Genomic DNA, 22,644 nt, shown 5'->3' on the forward strand with positions numbered 1-22,644 from the left:
AGCGCGCCCTCAGTAAACTCGTGGGTGGCGTGAGAGTGGGGGCTGGGCTTGTTTTTTAAGACAGCAGTCGATTAGAGAATGCTTCCTCGAGGTCGTGCTGGACTTCCTAAAAAACCTTCCTTCAGCTTTGTGTGTGGAGGCTCCTCCAGAGCCTACCCCCGTGACTGCCCGTGTGAAGTTGGATCAAAATGTCGTAATGATGGTTACCAAGTAGAACTGTAAAATGGTTATCGTGGAAGAACAGTTCTGAAGCCATCTCAGTGCCACTGCCTGTTAGCCGACGTTGGTTTGCATCTGTCAGCAACTTCTTACTGCAAGGTGTGAACTGGAGATTGGGGCTGTGCTTCGTTGCTGGGTGAAATTGTTGGATGTTTGTCAGCGGCTTGGATTTTTGGTGTTCCTCTTTTGACTAATAAGTTTTGGAGTACTACTCTGTATGCTATAGAAAGTAATAGATCTGTCTGGGCACTGACCCGAGGATAAGGAACATCTGAAATTAAAGCAGCTGGCCTTGTTTTACTCTCCATGGTTGGCAAAGCTTTTACAAGTGTCAGGGCCAGCGTAATGTAATCATCCTACTTGTAAAAAGCACCATTCCTTTGTTTTATGGTAGTTCATGCTTAAAGGGCTATTTTTGCATGCCAGAAATAGATGTTTGTTGAATAAAAGCTTAAAGTTTTAAAGAATCAGCTGAATTTCTGTATCCCCCAAGGAAAACCACCACCACCAAAAACCAGCAATAAAGCCTTACTGACAGATTTTACAGTAGGAAATCACTGTTTATACTTTCAGTAAATATTCTATTTGGGGGCAGAACATGTTGGTGCTGATATCTGATGCAAGATTTTTTTTATTATTTTTTCCGCTCTTAAAACTGAAGTCCATTTAGGGGAGTCACTTTCAGTTCACCGACTTCTGCAAATGTCCTGCGAACTCCTAGTCGCAGCTTTGTACGTGATTCTTAATAGCAACATGTCACAACTGCTTTTTATGTTTCTTTGCTACCATCAACAATTAAATAGGTCTCTTGGCTTGTCCAGAGAAAAGTAGATGGAGGCTTCTTTCAGGAAGAGAAATTCCTGTGCTGAAAATCCGCCATATACAGATGATTCAGTAAACGTCCCCTCCTTTCTCCTACCGCGCTGCTTTTTTAACTTCCTCGCGGGTGCCGTTACAAAACGATGCCGTTTCAGCAGAGGTGGGCGGTGGCTGCGCAGAGGTTGCTGCTGCCAGCTTCTCGGGGCAGCCCCGTTCGTGCAGCTGGCGCGGTAAGGGGGAGCGTGGAGCTGGGCACAGGAGGTGTGCAGAATGAGCTGGGCCGGTGAACCGCAGGTGGCAGCGGGCCCCAACACCGCCAGGAGCTGAGGAGGGAGGGAGGCAGCGAGGAATCGGCACCCCTTGGGCCGAGGCGGTCCGAGGGAGGCCAGTCAGCCTGGCTGCCCAGCCTGGCTCCTCTGGGTGCTCCCTGAGCTGGGGAGGGGAGGCAGCAGCCTCTGCTGGCGTTAAAAACCGGGAAGAAAGCTGTTGGATAGGAATCGCTTCCCTTTGCTGGCACAGCTGGGCTTAGAAGACATCTGCACAGCCTGCATGAGCCTGCTGGAGAGTTTGCTGAATTACCTGGTGCGGAAAACACTGTGTTGGTTAGAATTCCTCTAGTGAGTGATATAAATAGATCTAAGCGTTAAGTAAGGAAAATCAGGTCTCGTACTGCAGTGCAGCAAGGCCATTCATTTCAAGTTCTGCATTTGTGTAGGCATTTCCAAAGACTACAGGTGACCCAGTTCAACGTGCTTGCTGAAATTGCTCAAGTGTATCTGGCTGCATGGAGTTCAACTGATTTTTATAAAAATGGATCACCTGGAGCTTGTGGTTTCTTGGTTTGTTTTTGTGTGTGTGTTTTTTTTTTTTAATGTGGTAAAATACCCTGCAAGCAGATTTTCATAAGCTCAGTGCTCTGTGGTTTGAGCCTGCCTGTGTGGTTGCTGTCAGAGCATTAGGCTGGCAGTTTTGAGTTCTGTTTGCTAACTCTGTCACTGATACGCTTTGATCTGAATACCTTGCTCCCGACGTGTGTATTTTTAACTTGCTCAGTTCAGTTTCATCAGTTGTTTTGTCCACGTATAAGGGCAGCACAGTGATACTTCCCTGCTAAGACCAACTCATGCCTTCCTGAAAATTTGCCTGGTGTTTTTTCCCTAGCTGTATCAGTCTAACCAAGGAACATGGGAATATATTTTGCCTCTGAGAGTCCTAAGGCCTAAGAGTAGTGCTCTAATTGTTATTGTGAAACATCTAATGTTTTTCTGTTGCGTAAGCATTAAGGTCCCCACGGTTCCATGAGCTCTGCTGTTCTCGTCCTGCCTACTGGTGTTGGCCTCATCAGCTGGCCTGCTGGTCCTGGGCCTCGGCAAGGTATTCAGTAAAGCCTAGTTCAATAACTTTGTAGTGCTCTGGGATATTCAGGGCCATTTAAGCGTAGCCTGACAGCCTGTGGTTACGCTGCACAAACTTGGCTTTGTGCAAGCTTTCCCCGAGCTTAACACCCCTTCCTTCCTGCCGGCCCTTGGGGCTCATCGCGCAGCAGTGCAGGGAGGTGACTAAAGCGTACCTTGTTCTGGTCTTGAAAAGAGCAGGTCCCCCTAAGCTCGGGGCTTTGTGGTGTGAGGACGAGAAGGCAGGTGCTGCTCAGCGGTGTAGTCCTGCTTTCTGCAGGACAGGAGCTTGTCTCGGGCTTTACTGCCTGCTGCATGGGCGGTCCTCCCCTCAGTCTGGTGGCTTCCTCTGGAGAATCCCAGTCGCACAGCATTCCTTCCTCTGAAAGCTTCTGTTCAATCCCTCCGATTTCAAGATCTGCCGCAGACAAAATATGTTGATCTGTTTTTAAATGTGTTGCCTTGTGCAATGTGTGTTAAGAATTCTGCAGGGAAGAAAAGGCAGGATTGCCTTTTCGGGCAATCGGCTGTAATGTGGGTTGGTTTAATCCACCAACAAATCAAAGTGAAAATCAGCATGGCTCTCCTGTGATCTAATTTGTCTTCCACATATTCAGTTGCTGAAAGATTTAGGATTATCCTAACACTGTTAGCTTGGCTAAAGGAAATATTCCTTTTTTTTTTTTTTAAAGTAGGTGAAAAATATTCTATTTTGTTTTGAAACTGCAAGTCCTAGTTGACTTTTCACAATAATACGGAGAATTAAAGAGCAGTTTGTTTGGGTATTTGTATATTTTTGTTATATCCAGCACAGCAGGGGCTTTGTGTGTGTTGTTTTTTATTATTATTCAGATTAACAAAAGGGCCAAGAGTTTAAAAACAAGTTAAAGATTTGTTGTCTTTTCCATTCTGTTATATTTTGCAACCCTTTAAGTACAATAAAAATAAAGAGGACGTGCCCAGTGGATGGAACTGAATCCACAGTCTCTGGCGCGCAGGTAAATTTCCAGTATTATCTGGTTTCTTTCATTCCAGTCAGTGGAAATTTACCTCGCTGACTCCTATCTTGGTTTGAAATCAAAAATGTCTGTATACAGAGGGGGAAAGAAAACAAACAGCATTTCACCTTAAGCTTTCTTCAGGTGAAACACTAGATTGCTGTCCTTTCACCTTGTTGCCTTGGTGATGGCAATTTATTGCCTCCACGGAGAAACTTCCGTGTACTGACTGCTGCTGCTCAGGGCGCTTTGGAGCCGGCCGGGCCTTGCTGCGCTCCTAGGAACGCCGTCTCCCTGCACGTAAAGGGCTCGCACCAAGGAGACGGCGAAGTGCCTGGTAAGTTTGCCTTTCGTTCCCTGCTCAGGCAGTGTGTCTGGGTGAGGTCTGAATTGCGCTCCCCAGCTGCTAGTGTGACCGCCTGATTCCGAGGCCTCTGCAGTAGGCGCGAGGAGGGCTGCCCGAGGCTTGTGCTGCTGAGGAAATACCTGCTGCACCTCAGACATCTGTGGCGTGTTTCTGAAGGAAACCTGTCCGGCTTGAGAGATTTGACTTGTAGCTGATTTTATGTACCTTTCACTAGGTAATTGTGGAAGAACACATTAAATCTTCAGCGCGTCACTTCTCTGGTCTGCGTGGCATCTGTTCAAATACTAGTTTGCATCGATCCAAACTTCGTCTGCCTTTCACACTTGTCTGTTCATTTAAAAAAAAAAAAAAAAGGCCAGGCTTCTAATTTTATACCCATATCGATTATTATTTCAGTGCTGTTCTCTTAATGCGTGTTCTAATTCTGTAGGATTTTCTGTCCTACAGGAAGCTGAAATCTAGTTTTTCTTTTATCAGGCTGGATTGCTGTGGATTTCTGTCTGTGTGTGTTCAAAACATATGAATGCATTTTCCGAAATTTGTTCAAGTTGGTTTGCATAGCATAGCCATCTTGCTTTAGTTGGTGCGGACTGAATTATCTCTGCTGGGTTATTGTCTGAAGGGGTGGGGAAGGAGCGGGCAGGCCAGGGCGCTCTGTTTACCTGCGTTCTTTCCTCAGTGCCTCTAACTTCTCCGTGAACTTCCCAGCTCTGGGATATTTTATTAATCTAAGAGCTGGAGGGATTTTAATTTTTTTTTTTACGTGAATGTTTTAATAGGTCTTACAAATGACTTTGCTTTTCAGAGCACCTGGAGGAAGTGCATTTAATGCAAATTTTAAAATATGAATCGGATATGTAAATATAAGTACACAAAGTCTCAAATCTGTAAGCATACCTGTATTCCCACCTGTTCTGGGAGGTGTGCTGGGGTCTGTTTGCTGTCGGTGAAATCTAGTTTTTGCTGCGTGGTTGGCTTTGGTTTTCGTCACAGGTGGCCGCTTATTGGCTGACGTGGTCCCACCTAAGTCAGCGTCCCTGAAATGGCAAAGTGAGTTCCAGGTGAGAGAACCCAGTCTGTGTAAAGATTATCCTTCAGCAAAGAAGAAAAGTATGTAACCTCTGACATTTCCAGGGAGGCAAGAATACATAAACTTCACGTTAATCATTGGACAAAGCAGAAATAAGTATGAATGTGGTTACCGGTGGAACTCCACATTAATACCTAACCAAGCGCTTTATGGTGTCCCTGCTGAAGCATGTTGTGAGGCTAAGGTTACGGGGTGAGGGTAGAAAGAGTTTAGGCATAGAGAGCTTTGACAACATAGAGAGCTTTGACAAGCGAGGCTTCAAAAGCATTAGCATGTTACTGCTTAGCTGCTGACAACCCCAGTCCCGAGGCATGGGGAATTCTAGGAACTAGAAGGGCAAGACGTATTGTAGGCAACGTACTGTGAACAGCCTAGCACCGAGTTGTGAGGTCTTCTGTGTCGTAGCTGAAGAGCCCAGCGAGGAGGAAAGCAGTTCCAGTGGGGAATGCCACACTGTGGGCAGGGGTACAGCAATAGAAACACTCCTTGCTGGGGTGGGCTTAACTCCTCTCCTAAACGGTGAATTTCAAAAAAGCTTAGGGTACGTTCTTCTGAAAATGAACTGGATTCAGTGGTATACAAAGGAAAAATGCCGAGTGAGGTGTCCATCTCATCTAGCTGGCTGTTTGTCGGTGGCTAACGCTATTTCCTCCAGACAGCGTGGCAATTGTACAGAAGGGGAATATACTTTAATCTTATCACCAGACAAGCATTTCTTTGATAAATGTTTTGAACTGTGAGCAGCATCAGAAGAGTGCCTTTTAAAATGCCCACTTAGCAAGACTACCAGAAGTGATTTAAAGATGGGCACGGTAGATGAGTTGCTGCTATTAATCACTGTCAGTATCATAGCTTTTAAATCATCTAAGGACCAGTTCTGTGTGATTACTAAATACAAAATGAAGAGGAAGGAATCCAAGTCAAAAGCTCCCATCCGTGGCAATGGAGAGGTGGGGAGAGGGAAGGGGATCTTGTTGATCTCAAATGCTCCCACATTGCTGTCCGCCTCAGGGCGGATGCCGCTGGAAGCAGTGTGAGCGTGCGGCCAGTGCAGGGGTTGCTTCCTGCTGCCTTGGAGCAGAGCTATGAAAATGTGAAGTGACCTTGGAACACCAGGTATTAACTCACTTTGGATAGATTTTTAGGGTGGCCCAATGGGGAAATGTGGACCATGTACCATTTCTAGAGTGCTTTTGTGGACTGCTGCCTGTTCCTGGCAGGGAATGGCAACTCGAGCAGCAAATGGCTTCCAAATCGCTCAAGTCCTCCAGTAAGGACAGGGTTCCTGTCGGGTGGCCTCAGCTTTGCTACTCTCGTCTGTCCCTTACTGTACCCCACCTCCATGGTTCCTGTCTCCTGGTCCTGGGGATGCTGCAAGAAGGGAAATTTGGCTGCTGGTGGAACGATGGGGCAGGGTCCTGAGTGAGCAAGCTGCCTGGGTGTGTGTGGGGAGGGACGGAGGGAGCATCCCAAGGTTTGTCCTTGAGCCTGAGCCGTGGGTTTGGTGGTGATTGCCGCCTCTGCTGACTCAGAGGGATGTCAGAGTTGCCAGAAGGTGGAAGTTTGTGTTGGGAAAAACCGCTATGAGAATGTGTCAGATGATTGATTATCTATGAAAGTCTTTCAGTCAAGATAGTTAACTGCCAATAAATTGCGCTCTGCTGGATTTGTGTCTGTCGGTGATGCCTACACAGTTTACGGTCGTGTTTCTGCTTGTTGGCATATCACTTCATGTGAAGTCCTTCGTAAGGTTGATTGTTCTCAGCAAGTTAAGATTTATAAGTGGAGTCAGCCATTTTATTAGAATATATTTTGTTACACTGATTGCAGTTGTAGTTGGAAAAAGTAGACAAGCTTTTGGGCATAGGTACCTCTTCTCAGATCAACCTTGTTAACCAGCTCTGCATGGTCCTGTTCATGTACCCAACTTGCAAACCAGGACACGAGCTGTAAGTCCCTCCAAGCGTCCATCATCCTCGCTGCACACCTACTTTCTTGTGCATAGGATCCCAAGAAGACCCATAGCTCCCCAGCAGGTATATCGCCTCTCCTTACCCCTCCAGATTTGTATCCTCACCCCATTCTGTACTTGTATCTGGGGTTTTCCTGCACGCTGAACACAGTCAACCCAGCCTCTGCAGGATACGTCAGGCCGGGTGCTGGTGTTTGTATACGTAACTATGTCTAGGTAGCCCTGGACTTTGCTGCGCTGGGTTCCTGACTCAGGGTTTGTACTTTTCAGAGGCACCAGTCACACTGTGCAGAGCATAAACAGTGAGCCCAAGAGGTCTTGGCTTCACTGGTAAGTGGTCTTGGTTCGTAGTTACCTAGTTCTGGAGTGAGCGTTAAATGTCTTTGTTTCTAAATATTGATCTGGAGATTGTGTTCAGATGACACGTAACTCGCTTAAAACATTCTTTGTGCTTCTACATGAGGGCTTAAAGGGTAGTCAGCATTTTCTGAGTTTACTGAGTATGATTGGGTGCTCTAGACAGAAGTCTCAAATTTCTGGTCTTGGTGCTTGGTTTGTTGGCGCGCTGCTTGTGGGCTGCACTGCTGCAAGGTGTCGACCTAGGTTCAGAAAAACCTAGGCAGGAATGGAGTGAACTGGAGGGAGAGCTGTTTAAGTTGGCACTTTCCACTGAAAGAAATGTATGTGTAAACATGCAGGTAATATCAACAAGCCAAAGTGCTCCTTAGCTAAAGATTAGCCCAGGCTCAAAGCTGAGGAGGGATCACTTCATCTGGGGTTTGCATCCTGGGCTTTCTGTCTCAGAATTTTTCCGTGTGCAGCGATCTTGTCCTGGCCGCTGTGGCATTCGTTGTTCCCTGGGTTTGCAAGAAAGCAAACCAAAACCCAGTTTTCTTTTTCTTGCCCAGCCTTTCAGAGAAAAGGAGGAGTGGAAACCTGTCAGGTAGTTGATGCCGTTTCAAGTTTCCTGTTGTGCCTAGCTAAGCAATCCTTTATCTGACTTTTGATGGATGCGCTCTATTGCTGTGAAAATTTAACTCCTTCCTCGACCTAGACACAGCGTACTTGCAGATAAATAAAAGAAAAAGGGATGTGAGAATCAAACAGAAGAATATGAAAACCTTACTTTTTCTGCCTTTCAGTCTTACTATTCCTCCCAGCGTTCCCAGCTGAGGAAGTGGAGATTAGCGGAGATAAAAACCGGAGGTGTCTGCCTGGGAAGCTGGGAGATGCTCCTGCTGCTGGTACCCACTACTACCAGCGGCGAAGCTTGAGCAAGCCTCGTGTGGGCACCTTTCAGCTGTGCAATTTGAGGCTTTGGGGAGTCAAGTGACACGGAATAGTCTTTTGTTGTATTGCTGGTGTATGCATCCACATGCTTGTGCTGCTGTTGTTATGCTGCTTTTGGGAATACTCTTAACAAAAAATTACATAAGCTCAGTGCATTACAAGAGAATTGTTTAGCAGACAAGCTATCTGAACGGCTCCTTGTGTGGTTCAGACCAGTGCATATCTAGTGTCATGCTAATGCAGGAAAATTTGCTGCCGTCCAAAATACACCTTGCTCATTGCATGCAATAGCGGTTTAAGAAAGTACCTTGCTGACCAAAGGAAAAAACTGAGTGTAGATAGATGAAGCCTTGTTACCACTTGAGATGTTTTAATTATATTTGAAGTGTTACGTTTATTTCATGCATATGAAAATTTGAACATATACATGCAGAAGCACTGTCTTTCCTGCTTGGTAAAATGGATTATTTAGCAGAGGCTGAGAGCAGCATGTATGCGGAGTGGGAGCAGGGTCATATCTTTGTGTACTTTATAGCATGAAGTGAGACTTTGGGTATGTTTTTGAAAATCTGTTTCAGATTTCTGGAGGATCATCTTTTCTGTCTTGCAGACCCTGAATTAGCGATTATCCACTATTTGGCCTTCCTCTGGTTCTGTGATTTTATTATTATTTAGTCATGCAGTGTTTGATTCAATTAATATGCTGAGGTGATGTTAGTGCAGAAATAAGATGCCACTCCAGCAAAGTTGATGCTAGACTTCACGGGAGAAAGTCTGAGTAGCATTCGTGACAAAGTTACTGTTAGAAATCCCTCTTTTGGTCCCTCTTCACTTAATATTACAAATTCTTATCCTTCGTTTCTTCAGTAAGTTCAGATTTGTCTGCATTTCTGACAGTTTTTCTATCCTGCTTCCTCTTAAGGAATTTTCTTGATCGTAATTTTCAAGTTCATTGCCTTTTGTCAATTAAAACCACTCTTGAAGATCATAGAATCATGTATGTTCTATAATGCCTCAAAGATAACTTTGTACAATCCATCAGTGCCAGTGCTTAAATTATGAAAAAGTGCATTCATTTCAGTATCCACTAACAGAACTCCGTTGAATGTTGTTTTTCCTGTACTGTTTCGTTTACCTATCTGGTAAGTCCTAGGACTTTTTTGGGCCCAAAAGATCCTATTTTCCCAATTTGGAAACAGGACTGTGTAAGTCCTTCCGGAAAAGATACCAGCAAACAAATTTTCAGAAAAGATTTAAAGCCTTGAATTCTTGTTTCAAGGCAACAGAACGACGTGGCGGGGTGTGTGTTAGGACGGGACTCTCTCTGCGGACGGGCTGAACAGGACCAGCCTCGACGTTTCTTTCATTTGCTTCTGGGGTGTTTCTGACCTTCCTAATAATCTCCAAAATCTCAGGTACGGCTAACAAGCCCGTGTCTCCCTTTTAGCTATCTAAAGCAAATAGAGTAGGTGTAGTGTGGTCGTGCCAGGATAAACCTGTGGGAAAACGGTATTGTTTCCTGAACAAGCTTCAAGGAACGGAGTCTCAAATTACTGTAACTGAATCTGGTATCTCGCAGCTCTGGAATGCTTATCAGAGGAGAAAAAGGTGGATAGCTGATAGGTGTGACTGCAAAACCTGTTTCCATAGGATCTTTTCCAGATTTAATTCTAGTGGCATCTGTGTAACAAAAGTAAACGGGCCAAACAGGGTGAAAAAAGATGCTGTTGACACCAGTGTTCCTCGGGAGCTGAACGTAACAAGGTGATAAACTGAGTGTCGGGTCGATGTCCACCAGGACGTCAGCTGTCCTACAATCTGTGCATACATAAGCAAGACAATAGACAACATGCATCGTCTGAAACTGCTGCTTGTCACTAAAAGCTGTTTTTTTTTTTTACTGAGGTGATGAGACAGGCTTAAACAACTCTATTTTAAGAATTTAATTTTACTCTTGTACCTTTTTTAAACCCTAGACATCCTTCAGCTAGGATTATTAGCATTATTGGACAAAACCGTTACAAATATTTTCTCTCTTTTCAAATACTCTCTTGTGTTTGAAGAGACAGATTTAGAGTCTAGGCAGAATGAATTTCTGTGGAGTTTGGATCGTTTAAGGTTTGAAATGGCACTGCTCAGCAAGTTATCTTCTACCTTTTGTTATTTATATTATTATAACATTATTACTATTATGTTGTTATTAGTATCTACTGATACTTTGCCTTTATTTAACTCTTAACAACTTCTACTGTAGTCAGATGCTTTTCATGTTGCTATTCTTTGGTAGATAAAATGTGTATATCCTTCCGAGAGGCTTTTTTTCCAAAATCCTACCTGAGGAAGACTCATACTATCTAAAGGTTGTGAGTGTTCATTCACAGGTTAACCTGTTGTGAAGTGGTGGTCTTCAAAATCAATTATGGAATAAATATTAAACCTACTTTCTTTTTTTCTTTTTTTGGTTAATAGGAGGAGTCTCGTATCCTCAGGGTAAAGGTGGTTTCTGGCATTGACCTAGCAAAAAAAGACATCTTTGGAGCCAGGTACGTGTTCTGCTTTGACTATTTTATGCTTTTAAACAGAGTAAGTGTATCAGAGCAAGGATACTTTATAATTCATTGTCAATAAATGTAGGATATAATAATAAATAATAAATAAATAATAATAAATAGGAGAGATCCTATTACTCGCTTACAACCAATGCAAACTGTGTGATGTCTGCTGGCAAGAAAGCTATTAATCACAGCAGTGACTCTTTGTGCCCTCTTCTGCCCCTGGAGGTCTACCAGCTTAGCTCCTTAGCTCACCAGCTGCCTTAGCTCTGTCAGGGGGTGAGGAGCAGCTCAGACTCAAGCAGTATGTGGCAATATTTAACATTACTCCCAACTACCTCCCCATACGCCCCACGTAGCGTAGGAAAGACCAAAAGCCAGCAGCACCCTCTGTCTTGCTTTGCAAAGCTCCACTTTCCCTACTGGTTTTTAGGACTCTGGTGCCAAGTGTTGAAGTCTGGCTGAATAGGCAGACTGTGAATTTTCTTGGCCTCTCAGATGTGTCCAGGTGCCACTGCTGCAGTTCGTAAGGATGGTACCTTAAAAGAGCAAGGCAATAAAAGCATATTTACCTGTTGAGCCTATGCCACAAGAAGGCTAGTAGTAAGTGCTAATGTAGAAAAGAGTTCAGCGTGGACTGTGCTGATTTGGTACTTTTCTGTTAGGCTGTGACAGGCCTGGGTTTTATTTCCAGTTGAGTCTTTAATCATCTTGAGTTTTAAACTGGGGACTTCAGGGGCAAGGTAAGTTTTTGGAGTACATCAGGCAGTTTTCGTATGATTGTTTCCCTGTTCATCTTTATATCCGAAGATGGAGCAAACAGTGGTCTATGGCCAAAGTAACAGTTGTCAAACAAGAAAACTGGTTTTAAATGGTAGCGTGGAAAGATGCAAATACAGACACTCTGTGCGTTTTTAAGACTTTTATTTTGAAAGAATTGGTCACAGGTTTAAAAATAGGCTTTTTCCAAGTCTAGGCTTGTCGTACAAATAATGATCTAAAGAATCCAATCAGATAGTGGTAATTGAGAGAGAAGCTGGTTCTGAAGCCAGAAATGATCAGTAAACATATTTTTTTCTGAAGGCTAATTGAGGTTTGACATTCTGTCTCCCCCAACTGTGAGGAAATTCTTTAATGCAAATGCTCCAATCTATTTACATTTTTTTTAAATTGGTTTGAAATCAATGGTATCCAATTTAGCTCTTATTGAAATTACTCTAATTTCTTAATGTATAAACAAGCCTCCCTGTGGACTTTCCTGTATCTCTCGAATGATGCTTAAAAACTGTTCATTAGCTTGCATATCTAGCTTGAAACTACATGAAAGCAGCAATTAAAAGTTTAATCAACTTTAATTTTTTGTGAAATTTCCAACAAACGTTCCTTTGGTAACTGTGTGCAGAAATATGGTAAGACAAAGCTTTATTTCTTCCCCTAAATGTGCTGTTTTGAAGGTCATCTTGATATGCTGACCACAAGCAACAAAAGAGGCAGCTTATACGTAGATGTACTTGGACACACAGTGCTTGCGAAGTAGAGCCCAGGTAGTCCTGTTGATAGCGTGGCTGGGTCACACTGTCAGAGTGCTGCTGCTTGCTCACGGCGTTAGCAGATCCCTTGTGCAACTCCCGCTTGTCACCTGCGCCCGCAGTTGGCGTTGAGATGCTGCAGTACCAAAGGGAAGGAGAGGAGGAGCAAATTCCAGAGAAGAGATAAGGCTAAGGCACAGAAAAAGCAATTTTTTTTATTATCAATACTAACCCTAGAATTGCCATATGTACATACTAACTTTGCTTTTTCTTTACCTCAGTTAATTTGGCCTATTCATGCTGTTACATAGTTTCGGTTTACTTGATATAATTAATTGGCTGGGTTTTGTTTTTTCAGTATTTCTGGAGCTTTGAACTTTATCGCTTCTTTGAAAAAAGCAAAGCTAGTGGCTGAAATATCAAGTCAACCCATTTAAATGGAACTTCTATGTAAATAGTGAAGTGCTGTGGAGCACGCAAATCCCCAGAAGTAATCTGAGAGAAGCGGCAATCTTTCTAGTGTTCATTTGATTCATTAAAGGACACGTTGGAAACTTTACAGCTGAATCCGTGGCATTGTAGTATCTCCTTTGGGCGTACTTGTCAAAGAACTTCTGTGAATATTTAAGGTGTCGTATTCGAAAGAACTCCTAACATTTGCTTAGGTATTGATAAATTGGAACAAATATCTTTCAAAATGCAAAACCTTAAAACTAAGTGAAATTTGAACTGAGATCTGTTGATGTGGCCCTTAAATATTTAAGTAGATTAGTCTCAAGCCAGTAGGATTTCCATGAAACTGAGGAGTTAAAAACATATTCCCAACTTATGTTTATAACTTTGTTTTAAGCAGTTCTCTAGCAAAAGTGAAACTACCAGCATTCACACCCTGTAAGCTTAGTGAAATGCTTGTACTGCGGTGCTGACAAGCGTTCAGGAAGCTTCGTGTTGAGCTAACGTTTCAGTATGACTTTTCTGTTTGTTTTGCTGGCCTTGCATACCTTGCTGAGATATTAACGTTTCGTGCTGCTCGAACCTTAAGTATGGCGTAAGTTGCTCCAGGTAGTGTCATTCTAATGTGGCTGCCAGGAGCGGGTTGTGGCCCAGTAACTGGCCCAGTAACGGGTTTGCTGGGAACCCACCTGGAGTAGCTGGTTCACTTCTCGTTTGTGGGGAGCTGCAGCAGCGTACGTAGATGTTTGAACTTAGCAAGAGGATGTGGGAAATTTACAGGCATTACAGCCGCACCAAATAGTTATTTCCTGTGTACTGTCTGTCCAGGATCCCTGGAAAACAGCAATGACTAGCGCTAGCTGGGTTTTCTTTGTTGCTGCAGATGTAACCCCCTATGCACTGTTTCCCTCTCCCATCAGTAATTTTCATGAGTGCCAAAAGTCAGCTTGAAAGCAATGTGTGACAGCGTAACTCCTGGACACAGCCAGTGGCGAGCTGGTATCTTAGGGGAAAGCAAACGTGGTGAGTTTGTGAAGGCAGAGCGTGCTGCTTGCAGTCGCTGAGGCCACCGTTAGCAGACTTGGCGAAGGATGAAATAACCGAGCGGGATGTGCTTGGGGGTGTTCTTGTTGGGTGCAAAAAGCCTTGGGGACCAGTTGTGCGGCGGGGTGGAGCAGGGAACAGGGAGAGGGTTCGTCACTTTCTCTCCTGGAAGACCTCCTGGTGCCCTGGGCCGCACACAGGCAGAGGCAGCCCGGGAGGTGCGGGAATGAAGTTCAGAGGCAGCTCCGCGTGGACGAGCAGGCTGGGCATTTGGAAGTGTGGAGGTAAATTGTCCTTCCTTGGGGAACACAGAACCCTTACAGAGAGAGGAAAATGCCTGGTGGTTCCTTCAGCTGCAGGTGTGGACGGGGTTGCGTTACGCGCTCGTCACTGACTTAGCAAAGGGAAAAGTTGTCAGCACCAAAAGACACAGCACCGCGGCTGGTCGAGGACTTCAACGCGTGCACGTTGCAGCCTGTGCCGTGCCCCGTGGTGTGAGACGCCGGGTTTCTGTGTGCTGTTCCTGACCAGCGTGCCTGCCTGCGGGCACGTTCTGCGTTACGGGCAAACACGGGTTTGTTTTCTTGGTCTCTTCATACGTGACACCAAGCTTTAAGGACAAATTCCTGGTCCTGATAAATGCTCTTCTGGGGAGAAAGGAGGCCAAGGGACTGTGCTAAATATTTTGGGTAGTTGCAAACTTCAGAATGAGTTTGTCCTAAAATCATTTGAGAATGTGTTAAAATTGCAAAGGTGCAGCCCCAGCAGCCGATTGCCTCCGCGTGGTTGAATCGCGCAGTGGTTTGCACTGGGGCAGAATAAAGAGTTACCACGTAGCTGTGAAAGATGACCTACAAGGCGTACGCTGTGTTCTGCCTTTCGGTAGGCTTTCCTTACAGTTTTTAATCAACTTTACCATTAGAAAACACCAGCTGTAGACTTGCAGTCTGAAAGCCATTTCTTGCCTGATTAAATCCAAGGAAAGTCTTACCAGTGTACAGCACTAGAGAAAAGTGGTTTTTTTTTCTGAAGCTGCTTATGAAATCATTTTGATAGTAAATAATGATACGTGAAAGTTCAGAAATTCATAGAACTATGATTATAATGACACAGTATATAGTAAATGTCAAATGAAATAGCTGCCAAGTAACCCAAGGTGATGGTTAAATGTGATTAATTCCATCTACAGATCTAGTTGATGTAGACATAAGTGGCTAGTTGGTGTGGATATAACTGGTTTGTTTTATAATCTGTGTTGCATTTTGCCCTGCAAAATTATAAGACTTAGTCTTTGATATATGCCAATGGCTATAGTAATTACAAACTGGAATTTTGTGAATGCTTTGCATGCTGAACTCTGAAAAAAACACTACGCTGTGTTGTTCTCTAGTGCGTTTGCAAGTATGTATATGTATTTACCACCTGTCATGACTGTATTACATAATTTGACATTTGTTTCCTCTTAATTCCCTCTCTAAACTTCTTAAATGCTGTCTTAATGAATTCAGCTAGTATTTGTATTCTTGTATGCAATTAAGTAACACAAATTATAATGTAATTAATCTTAATTACAGAACATGCTTAACAGATTATTATTTATTTTCTTTTTACTTGCGTACTAGAATGATGCCTTGAGTACCATTGTGACTGAGGCTGCTCTGTGCATTTCACTGCACACAACTGCAGTTACTGCCTAGAGAACTTTGCAAAATAAAATGAAATTTCCTCTCCTGAATGCCGCATATGTTTACATATTTCTGGACCCTAGCACGTTCCCTAGTGACTCAGGCTATCTGTTGAGCACAGTCTGCCCGAGTGGACAAGTATGTATCTTATCTGAAGGTACTTCCAGTGTGGGCTTGGGGTTTGATTGTGGTGTTTTACGCAGAATTATAGGAAAGGAATACCATTAACTATAGGCAAGGAGGTGGTCTTTTTCTGCTTTTAACATGGGTTCATGGATTCCTATAAGGTCTGGAGAGCAGCCCCTCATCTCACTGTACTGAGTATATAATTTTGTATTAGCTGTTGGAATAGATCATGTCTATTCACTATCACCAGAGATTGACCAATCTAATGAATATAATTACTTTTTAGCATTGTTTTTACACCACGTTGGAACAACATGAGATAAATTATTGCATCACTACGTACTATATATCTTAACTTAAATTTAGAATTCATCTACTCCACTTCAAAATAAACAAAGAAGAAATACAGCACTATTGAAAGTAGTGCTGGGCTGCCTCTCGGGTTATTTGGCACAGTTGTGGCATGCTTTTTATAAATGCAGTTTCTCCATATGCACATACAAATGCTTTCATAGGTAATAAAGGTGAATGTGTATGTATAAAGAAGAATACAATGTCTTCTGATTATTATTATTTACAATCATAGAATTTATATGATTCTGTGGTTATTGGTTGTGTGAGATAAGACCCCATGGTGTGGATGTTCTTATTCAACTGAAAGGTTTGGAAGTAAAAAGGGTTGCGTGTATATGTAAAAGGGTATATCTGAACATATTACTTGCTGCTGCCTTCTGAATCATGAAGTAAATGAAAACTGGGGCTGTCGGGAAGTTGAGAAAAGTAAAGTGCTTCTCCGATAAAATTAAGAACATTTTTCATTAATAGGAAGCTGCACTTCTAATGACATGGTAGCTTGTTATGAGTCCCTCTGGGTTTATTGCTTTTACCTGCTCCTTTCTGAAAAGCCTGCAGCCTGAAAAACACAGGCAAGACGCAAGCCTTTTTTCTTTTCATGTTACCTGGGTCTAGGGTCAGTGATTTAACTAATAGTGTTAGCACTAGGCCACGCAGGCTCCTGGTGAGATATGTTAAAATCACATCGTGTATCCCTATTGAGAAGTCTACCTGAAATGGGGCTGAATTCTCTAGTTCGTGCATATGCTGTTACTGGGGTTTGTGATGGACGTGGAGCACGCGTGACTGTGCCTTGCAGATGATACAGACGGCGGATGGCTACCTCCTAGCTAGTCCAATACGTCCACTACTGCTATTTCCAGTCCAACTGAAGTTCTGCTCTTCTAGCTAATGGAAAAATTCTTGTCACAGCTATACCCCTGGAGGTCCTAGCGCGTGTGCTACGTTGGATTGAGTTTTAAAAAGAGCCTATTTTCTGTCTCTTATTTTTGCTCTAACAGGAGATAAATCAATCGAAGTGAGTTGCTCTCAAAAATTAACCAAGCTTTTTTGTTTTTTAATAACCTGACCATAATAAACTGACTGCACTGCCCTACAGCACTTCACAGGTATTATCCTAGTACACAGTAAAGCTCCCTCTGGTGGCTAGTTTAATAAACAGCTTAAAAAGAAATCTATTGTCAGTAACTCTTATTTTCTTTAAAGTGGTCTCCTGTATGTAAAATAGATGAAACTTGAACTCTTAAATTGAGTTTCGTGTAGGGCTTAAAATGTTTTGTTGGCATTAACCATTAGTCAAAAGTTTTACCCAGTAAAATGTGAAATTAGCCAGATTCATAGAAGTAGCTTTTGGAGGAGTGTTTCAGGAGCACAAGATGGCATACGTGCCAATGTGAAAGTGCAGTGTATGTGCTCTCAAGGCGTTCCTGGGATGAAGCAAAGCAAGGGAGTTTTGTGCTGCAAACTTTTCAAACGACTGAATTCAACAAAGCTGCTCGACTAGATGGCAGTTGCTCAAGTAGGGTAGAGTTCAGAGTGCATTTCTTTCCTTTTTCTAACTGGGGGGAAAAAAGTACAGAAAACCACTTTCCTTCTGCTGGTTTAATGCACTGAGAAATGTAATATTCAAAGCAGTACGAATCTTCCACTTGAGTTTTGTGCAATACCATTGATCAGTAAAAGTCTTTAGCCTTACCCAACGAGTGCTGTGCTTGCTCTGTACCATTGCTTTGTGCACAGTGCAGCTACTTAATTTTCTTACTTGCCATGCGCTTGCTACATTTCAGTGGAGCATCAGGCAATTCAGGTTGAATTTCACTGGAAAATCTCAGTGTTATGGTACTTAAACAAAAATAAGCATCAAATAAGACTCTTTTTATTGTTGTGAAGTCAAATGAGTGCTTTAGCAGGCACAGGGATGAAACCGATGATTTCCTGTCAGCACTGTCTTTTCTTATTTTTTTTTTTAATGACAAATGATTCAACGCTTGTGAATCACTGTGCCTGCTAGGGTTAGGGTATTGTGTGGGGCAAGGAGGGAGGAAGAGTTTGCTGGCATTACTTTCGTTGGTATGGAGCTGTCACTTAGAAAAACTGTAAGCATTTCTAGTGTAGTGGAAACAAACATGTTATTTACCAAGCAGGGGAAGGGAAAGAAACCAGTTGAGAGCCTCACCAAATCTAGGCCAAGTTGTGCTTTGGAGTGCAAAAGAATAAAACCAAATAAGTTAATTCAGAGGCTGACGGTAAAGCGCTAGATGGTGAGGGTGTCCTGAAGGAAGAAGCACCTTTGACAAGATAGCATCTGTACTAGTTAACTGAAGTGAGATTTGGTCACCGATTTTTATTTTTTAAACAAAGCTGCACAGAAATGCTTTTTCCTGGGGGTGTGTATGTGGACGTTCAGCAGAGATGACGTCTGCAATGCTGGTAGTCTAAGACCTCTTGGAAGCGGGACGAGTGCTCCAGGTGCCGAGCAGAACTCTAATAATTGTTGGGGAAGAGGCAAATTATTAAATTCGTTAGAATACATGTGAAAAGCAGGCTGAAACGTGAAGAATTGTCTGAGTCCTCTATTTTCCATCTGAAGAGGTGCAAAGCCCGACAGAAGAGTGAAGGTTCGGAGGGGGGGCACAAGGCTCACCGGTGTATTAACGAACTCGGCGCCGCGGCGTTTGTTCCCGGCGGGAGGCTTCCCGCAGCAGGGGGTGCGGGGCGCCGGGCCCTGTGCGGGGCGCTTGGGGAAGGCGGGCGAGGAGCGGGCCGCGTCCCCTCTGCCTTGGTTCTTGCTAGCTGGCGGCAGAGGGCACCAGAGAATCTCCTCAGCTTTTACCGCTGACTGGTACTCTGGGTTTAGCTGAAATGAGGCTTTCCTGTTTTTTCACCCAAGTCAGCTCTTGGACTTACTGGCACTCCTGGTCAAACAGTTCCTTGTAACACCTAACTGTGTCCTTGGAAATTGCTGGGGGCAGTGTGTGCTAAAGATGCACCACTAGAGAGAAGTAGCAAAGAGGATTTATTCTGCAAAATTTTTGTTGCTGTTTATAAAGTAGAAAAAATGATTTGTGTGAACTACGTTATTAAAAAAAACACCCTTTATTTGTGGGTGGCAAATTGCTTGTTTACAGAGCAACTCGTTTTTCTTTTAGCACTATCTTCAGCAGGAATGTGTGCTGGACAGAAGTAGATTATGGATGCAGTAACTCGTTAAGAACATCGGAATTGTAAAATAAGCATTACTGATTCCATTTTTTTGGAAGACTTATTAAAACTAGCATAAATAATCATTTGTAAGGCTCTTACAAATTGATTCCCATGGCTTATTTTCCACTTGATTCTGCAAGTGCCTCTGAAGATGGTTGCAGCTTTGGGCAGGTACAGATATAATCACTGTCATGTCTGCATCATGTAATGTATCAAGTAAAATGTGTAATAGGAAGTGGGAACGACGTCACTTTCAGCAGACAGGTTGTCAATAGGTGGATGTTACTTGGCAGTAAGCTTTGGTTGAGAAATCAGTGTGTAAGCTGATAACCGTTCCACTTAGATGCATTATCTTTGTGCGAGGTGTTTTGATCTCACTTTGATTAAGCTTAGTGTAAGCTTTGTGCATGAAAAGAGTTGCTAAAGAACAGGTAAAATGCTGCAATTTCACATCTTTGCTCTTTGTCCAATAATTACCATTTGTCAGTGTGCCTGAGCTTCTCTGCAAGGATTTCTGTGCCATTCACTGATAACTGGTAGGATAGAGGACTTTTTTTTCCTGCTAACGTCTCTTCATTTTACTGTTTCCACATAGGGGGAAGCAGACATTTTTAGCACATAGCCTTTTAGTACTAACAGTGACCTAGAAGTAGCATTAAATTTCAAGTGCAAGAATTGCTATTTAGTCTGATGAAACCATAAGTTACCCACGTACATGCTAATAAAAGCTAAATTCCTACACATACCTGTTTGTAAACCAGTTATTTTCAGGCAGTTGTGCCTGTGGAGTGTCACTGAGTGCAAACTCATGACAGTTTAGTGGCTGCTGTGGCCCCGTTTCCTGATGGCTGTGCCCTGATGGTGCCAGCATCTGCTCACTTGTGGAAGGGCCACAGCACTGTGTCTTGGTTCAGGGAGGCAGTTTGGTTGAAAATGAGCCTGTGATTAAAGCTGTGTGGTAGCTTGCAGATATGGAGCATCCTGTGGCTGCAGGAAGAAGAGAAGACCCACGGCCTCCAGCTGCATGCGGAGATGTGTAGCTGTGGGTGAGAAGGTGAGCTGATGCTGGTTATTGGGAGCCGGCATCTCCCACAGATGGAGACATCCTGCAGTGTTGTGCTGGCTGCCAGCGTGCCAATGTGGGCAGGTGCCCCTTGGTGGGGCAGCCGCTGCCTTCCTGCATCCACTGCACGGCAGGCTCGTAGCACCCTGCCCGTGGCCAGGCGGCGACTGCTGGAGTCAGGAGGGTGGGCTGGGGGGCAGGCAGCCCCTGGGGACACAGCTTGGCCAGGGCTGGGGCTGTGCTAAAGGCAGGGGAGCTGCTGAGGTGGAAGTGCCTAACATGTTAAGGGCAGCATGGGCCCTTGCAGTGTAAGCTGATGTGGAGAGAAGAAAGCAGAGAGGAATGCTTCCAAAAATAGCTAGCATTTTTTTTCAGCCTTCTTTGTAAGTAACTGGAGCAGGTATAACTTGGTGGATTGTTTGTATTATGCAATTTTGCTGCTGGCCAACATAGTTTCTATTGCTGTAAGTGCTTCTGGCGTGCATTAAAATACAGCAAATTCTACGTGCATTTGTCCTTGTTAGTGTACTAAAGAACTGAGGAGTTTCCCTCCGCGCTTCCACAGTGGAAGTCCGGATGCAGGTTTAAGATTTGCAGAGGATGGACTTCAGTCGAGATGACTTTCTGTATAAAGTTTCATGTGTCCCAGTTTATCTTTGTAGGCATAAAAAACAGGATATAAATGCATCTCAGCCTGTGCTAACTTGTGAGCTCTGTTTTTGAAATAGTTTTTAAAATAATATCTTAATGAGCTTATATGCTTATATACGTATAACACAGAATTCATTGTTTCATGCCTGCCAGTGCTACCTGAGACAAGGAAAAGCATTACCTCTGTCCACGTGTTCGGAGGTAATAAATCATGGACTAGCCTTCTGCATTGATTTATTTGCTGGAGGTTTAACCAGGATGCTGTAACTACTTGCTCATTTCTCTGTTTCTGCCTCGGAAGGCTCCTGGGCTGCAGCTGTTGTGCTGGGGCACAGAAACCAGCCCCTTGCTGCTCTCTTTGCACGGGCAGGGGCTGAAAGTATTGAGGGCAGTGGGTGTCGGTACACAGACCAGCAGGGAAACTGCAGCTAGCTGTAGCTGCCTGCTTTCACGAAGATGAGCCCTGGCTTGCTGTTCAGGCCTCCAAGTGCTGTTCTGCGAGAGGCCATGGGCCCAGCTTCCCTTAGCCCAAGTAACCTTGCTGTGTTTCCTAACGCCAGAGAGCGTGCGTGGTTGTTGCTTGTGTGTTTGCTTTCGGGTGTTGCTTGAGTGGCACAGCTGCTGCTCCGTCTTGCTTTAAAGCCTGTTCATTTATTTTTTTCCTTAGGGCAATCATGCATTATTACTTACTCCATAGATACTGTTCCAGTACCAGGGGGGAGGAAAGAGAAGTGCTCTCTCAGCCAGAAGCTTTATTTTGGACACACTGCCAAGAAACAGTCAGTCTTCCTGTATTCTTAGGGCTTTGCTATGAAATCATTGTCGGGTAAGTTAGGGACAGGGTGGCAGACGTAACTTTCAGTTCCCTTTTTTAGTTCTTATTAGAGCCACAAAGTGTGTGAGTGTGCCTGCGCATAGCCCTCGTGACTGGGTATAGCACTCATACCTAAGGAGGGGGTGGGAAAGCATGGGAAAAGTACGGTTTCCTTTTTCTTTTCCCTACCCCAGCTTAAAATAAAACTATCCTGGGTTAAATGTTGGTTATCTTTTCTAAGAAGTGGCTGTTCTATGGGATTACTGCTTTCTGGGGCACAGAAAAGCAATATGCTGGTGTTCCTGTTCTGGGAAGTAGGTAGAAAATGCCCTTGAGCTGTTTTACCATTAAAAGGTAAATTAGAAGACGATTCAATAACATCTGTCAGGAAATTCAGCACTAAATTTTCAGCTGTATAGGAAAAGTAAAAGATCCTGGGTGGGTGAGGGAGTTTTGGTTTGCATGTTCTCTTTGATACTTTTCCAAAGAGGTTTGCAGTTTTGGGCTCCTCAGTAAAGAGCCTTGAAGCAGATATGTAAAAAGCATTGCTCTAGAACTATTATTTTGTGAATAGATATATAATATTCTATTTTAATTGAAAACGAATGAATAAACTGTTGTGGAAATGGATCAATAAATAATACAATGCAATTACACATTACTTTTTTCTTTAAGCCAGTGATAGTATTAAAGTGTTGCTGGCGCTTCTGGTAATGCTTCATATCTTATATCTGTGCTTGTATACTTCACCAAAGAAATAAGCGTAGGCTAAAGCACAGGGAGTTTCCTTAGAGTTTAACAAGGTTTAGATTTCAGTTAAAAGCTTGTTTCCCTTAACTTCTATTTTGAACAACCCACTTTCTATTTTAGAACCCAAGGCCAAGGTTGGTTTTCAGGAGCTGTGACTAGTTCACTAACCAGCAGAAAGCTACCTGCTTTCTTTTTGGGTGCTAGATGGGCAAGAAGACCTTTTTCTGTTGAGTGTAGCAGATGGGGTCAGCTCATGGTGGTGTCTGCCAG

General features: G+C 43.6%; 1 protein-coding gene across 16 annotated transcripts in view; it reads left to right on the forward strand.

The window, feature by feature from the left end:
• Positions 1 to 22,644, forward strand: part of NEDD4L (NEDD4 like E3 ubiquitin protein ligase) — a 149,927-nt gene that overhangs the window by 27,041 nt on the left and 100,242 nt on the right. For 11 of the 16 annotated variants that reach the window (XM_080571932.1, XM_080571931.1, XM_080571934.1 and 8 more), the window contains one exon: positions 10,619 to 10,692. In XM_080571932.1, coding sequence (XP_080428058.1) covers positions 10,619 to 10,692 — 74 coding nt within the window. Of the gene's footprint in view, positions 1 to 3,472; positions 3,768 to 7,171; positions 7,190 to 10,618; positions 10,693 to 22,644 lie in introns of those variants that run through there. The other 5 variants (XM_080571918.1, XM_080571927.1, XM_080571926.1 and 2 more) reach the window with 5 other exon arrangements.

Source organism: Anser brachyrhynchus, assembly GCF_964034855.1.
Source record: "Anser brachyrhynchus genome assembly, chromosome: W".
Lineage (NCBI taxonomy): Eukaryota > Metazoa > Chordata > Aves > Anseriformes > Anatidae > Anser > Anser brachyrhynchus.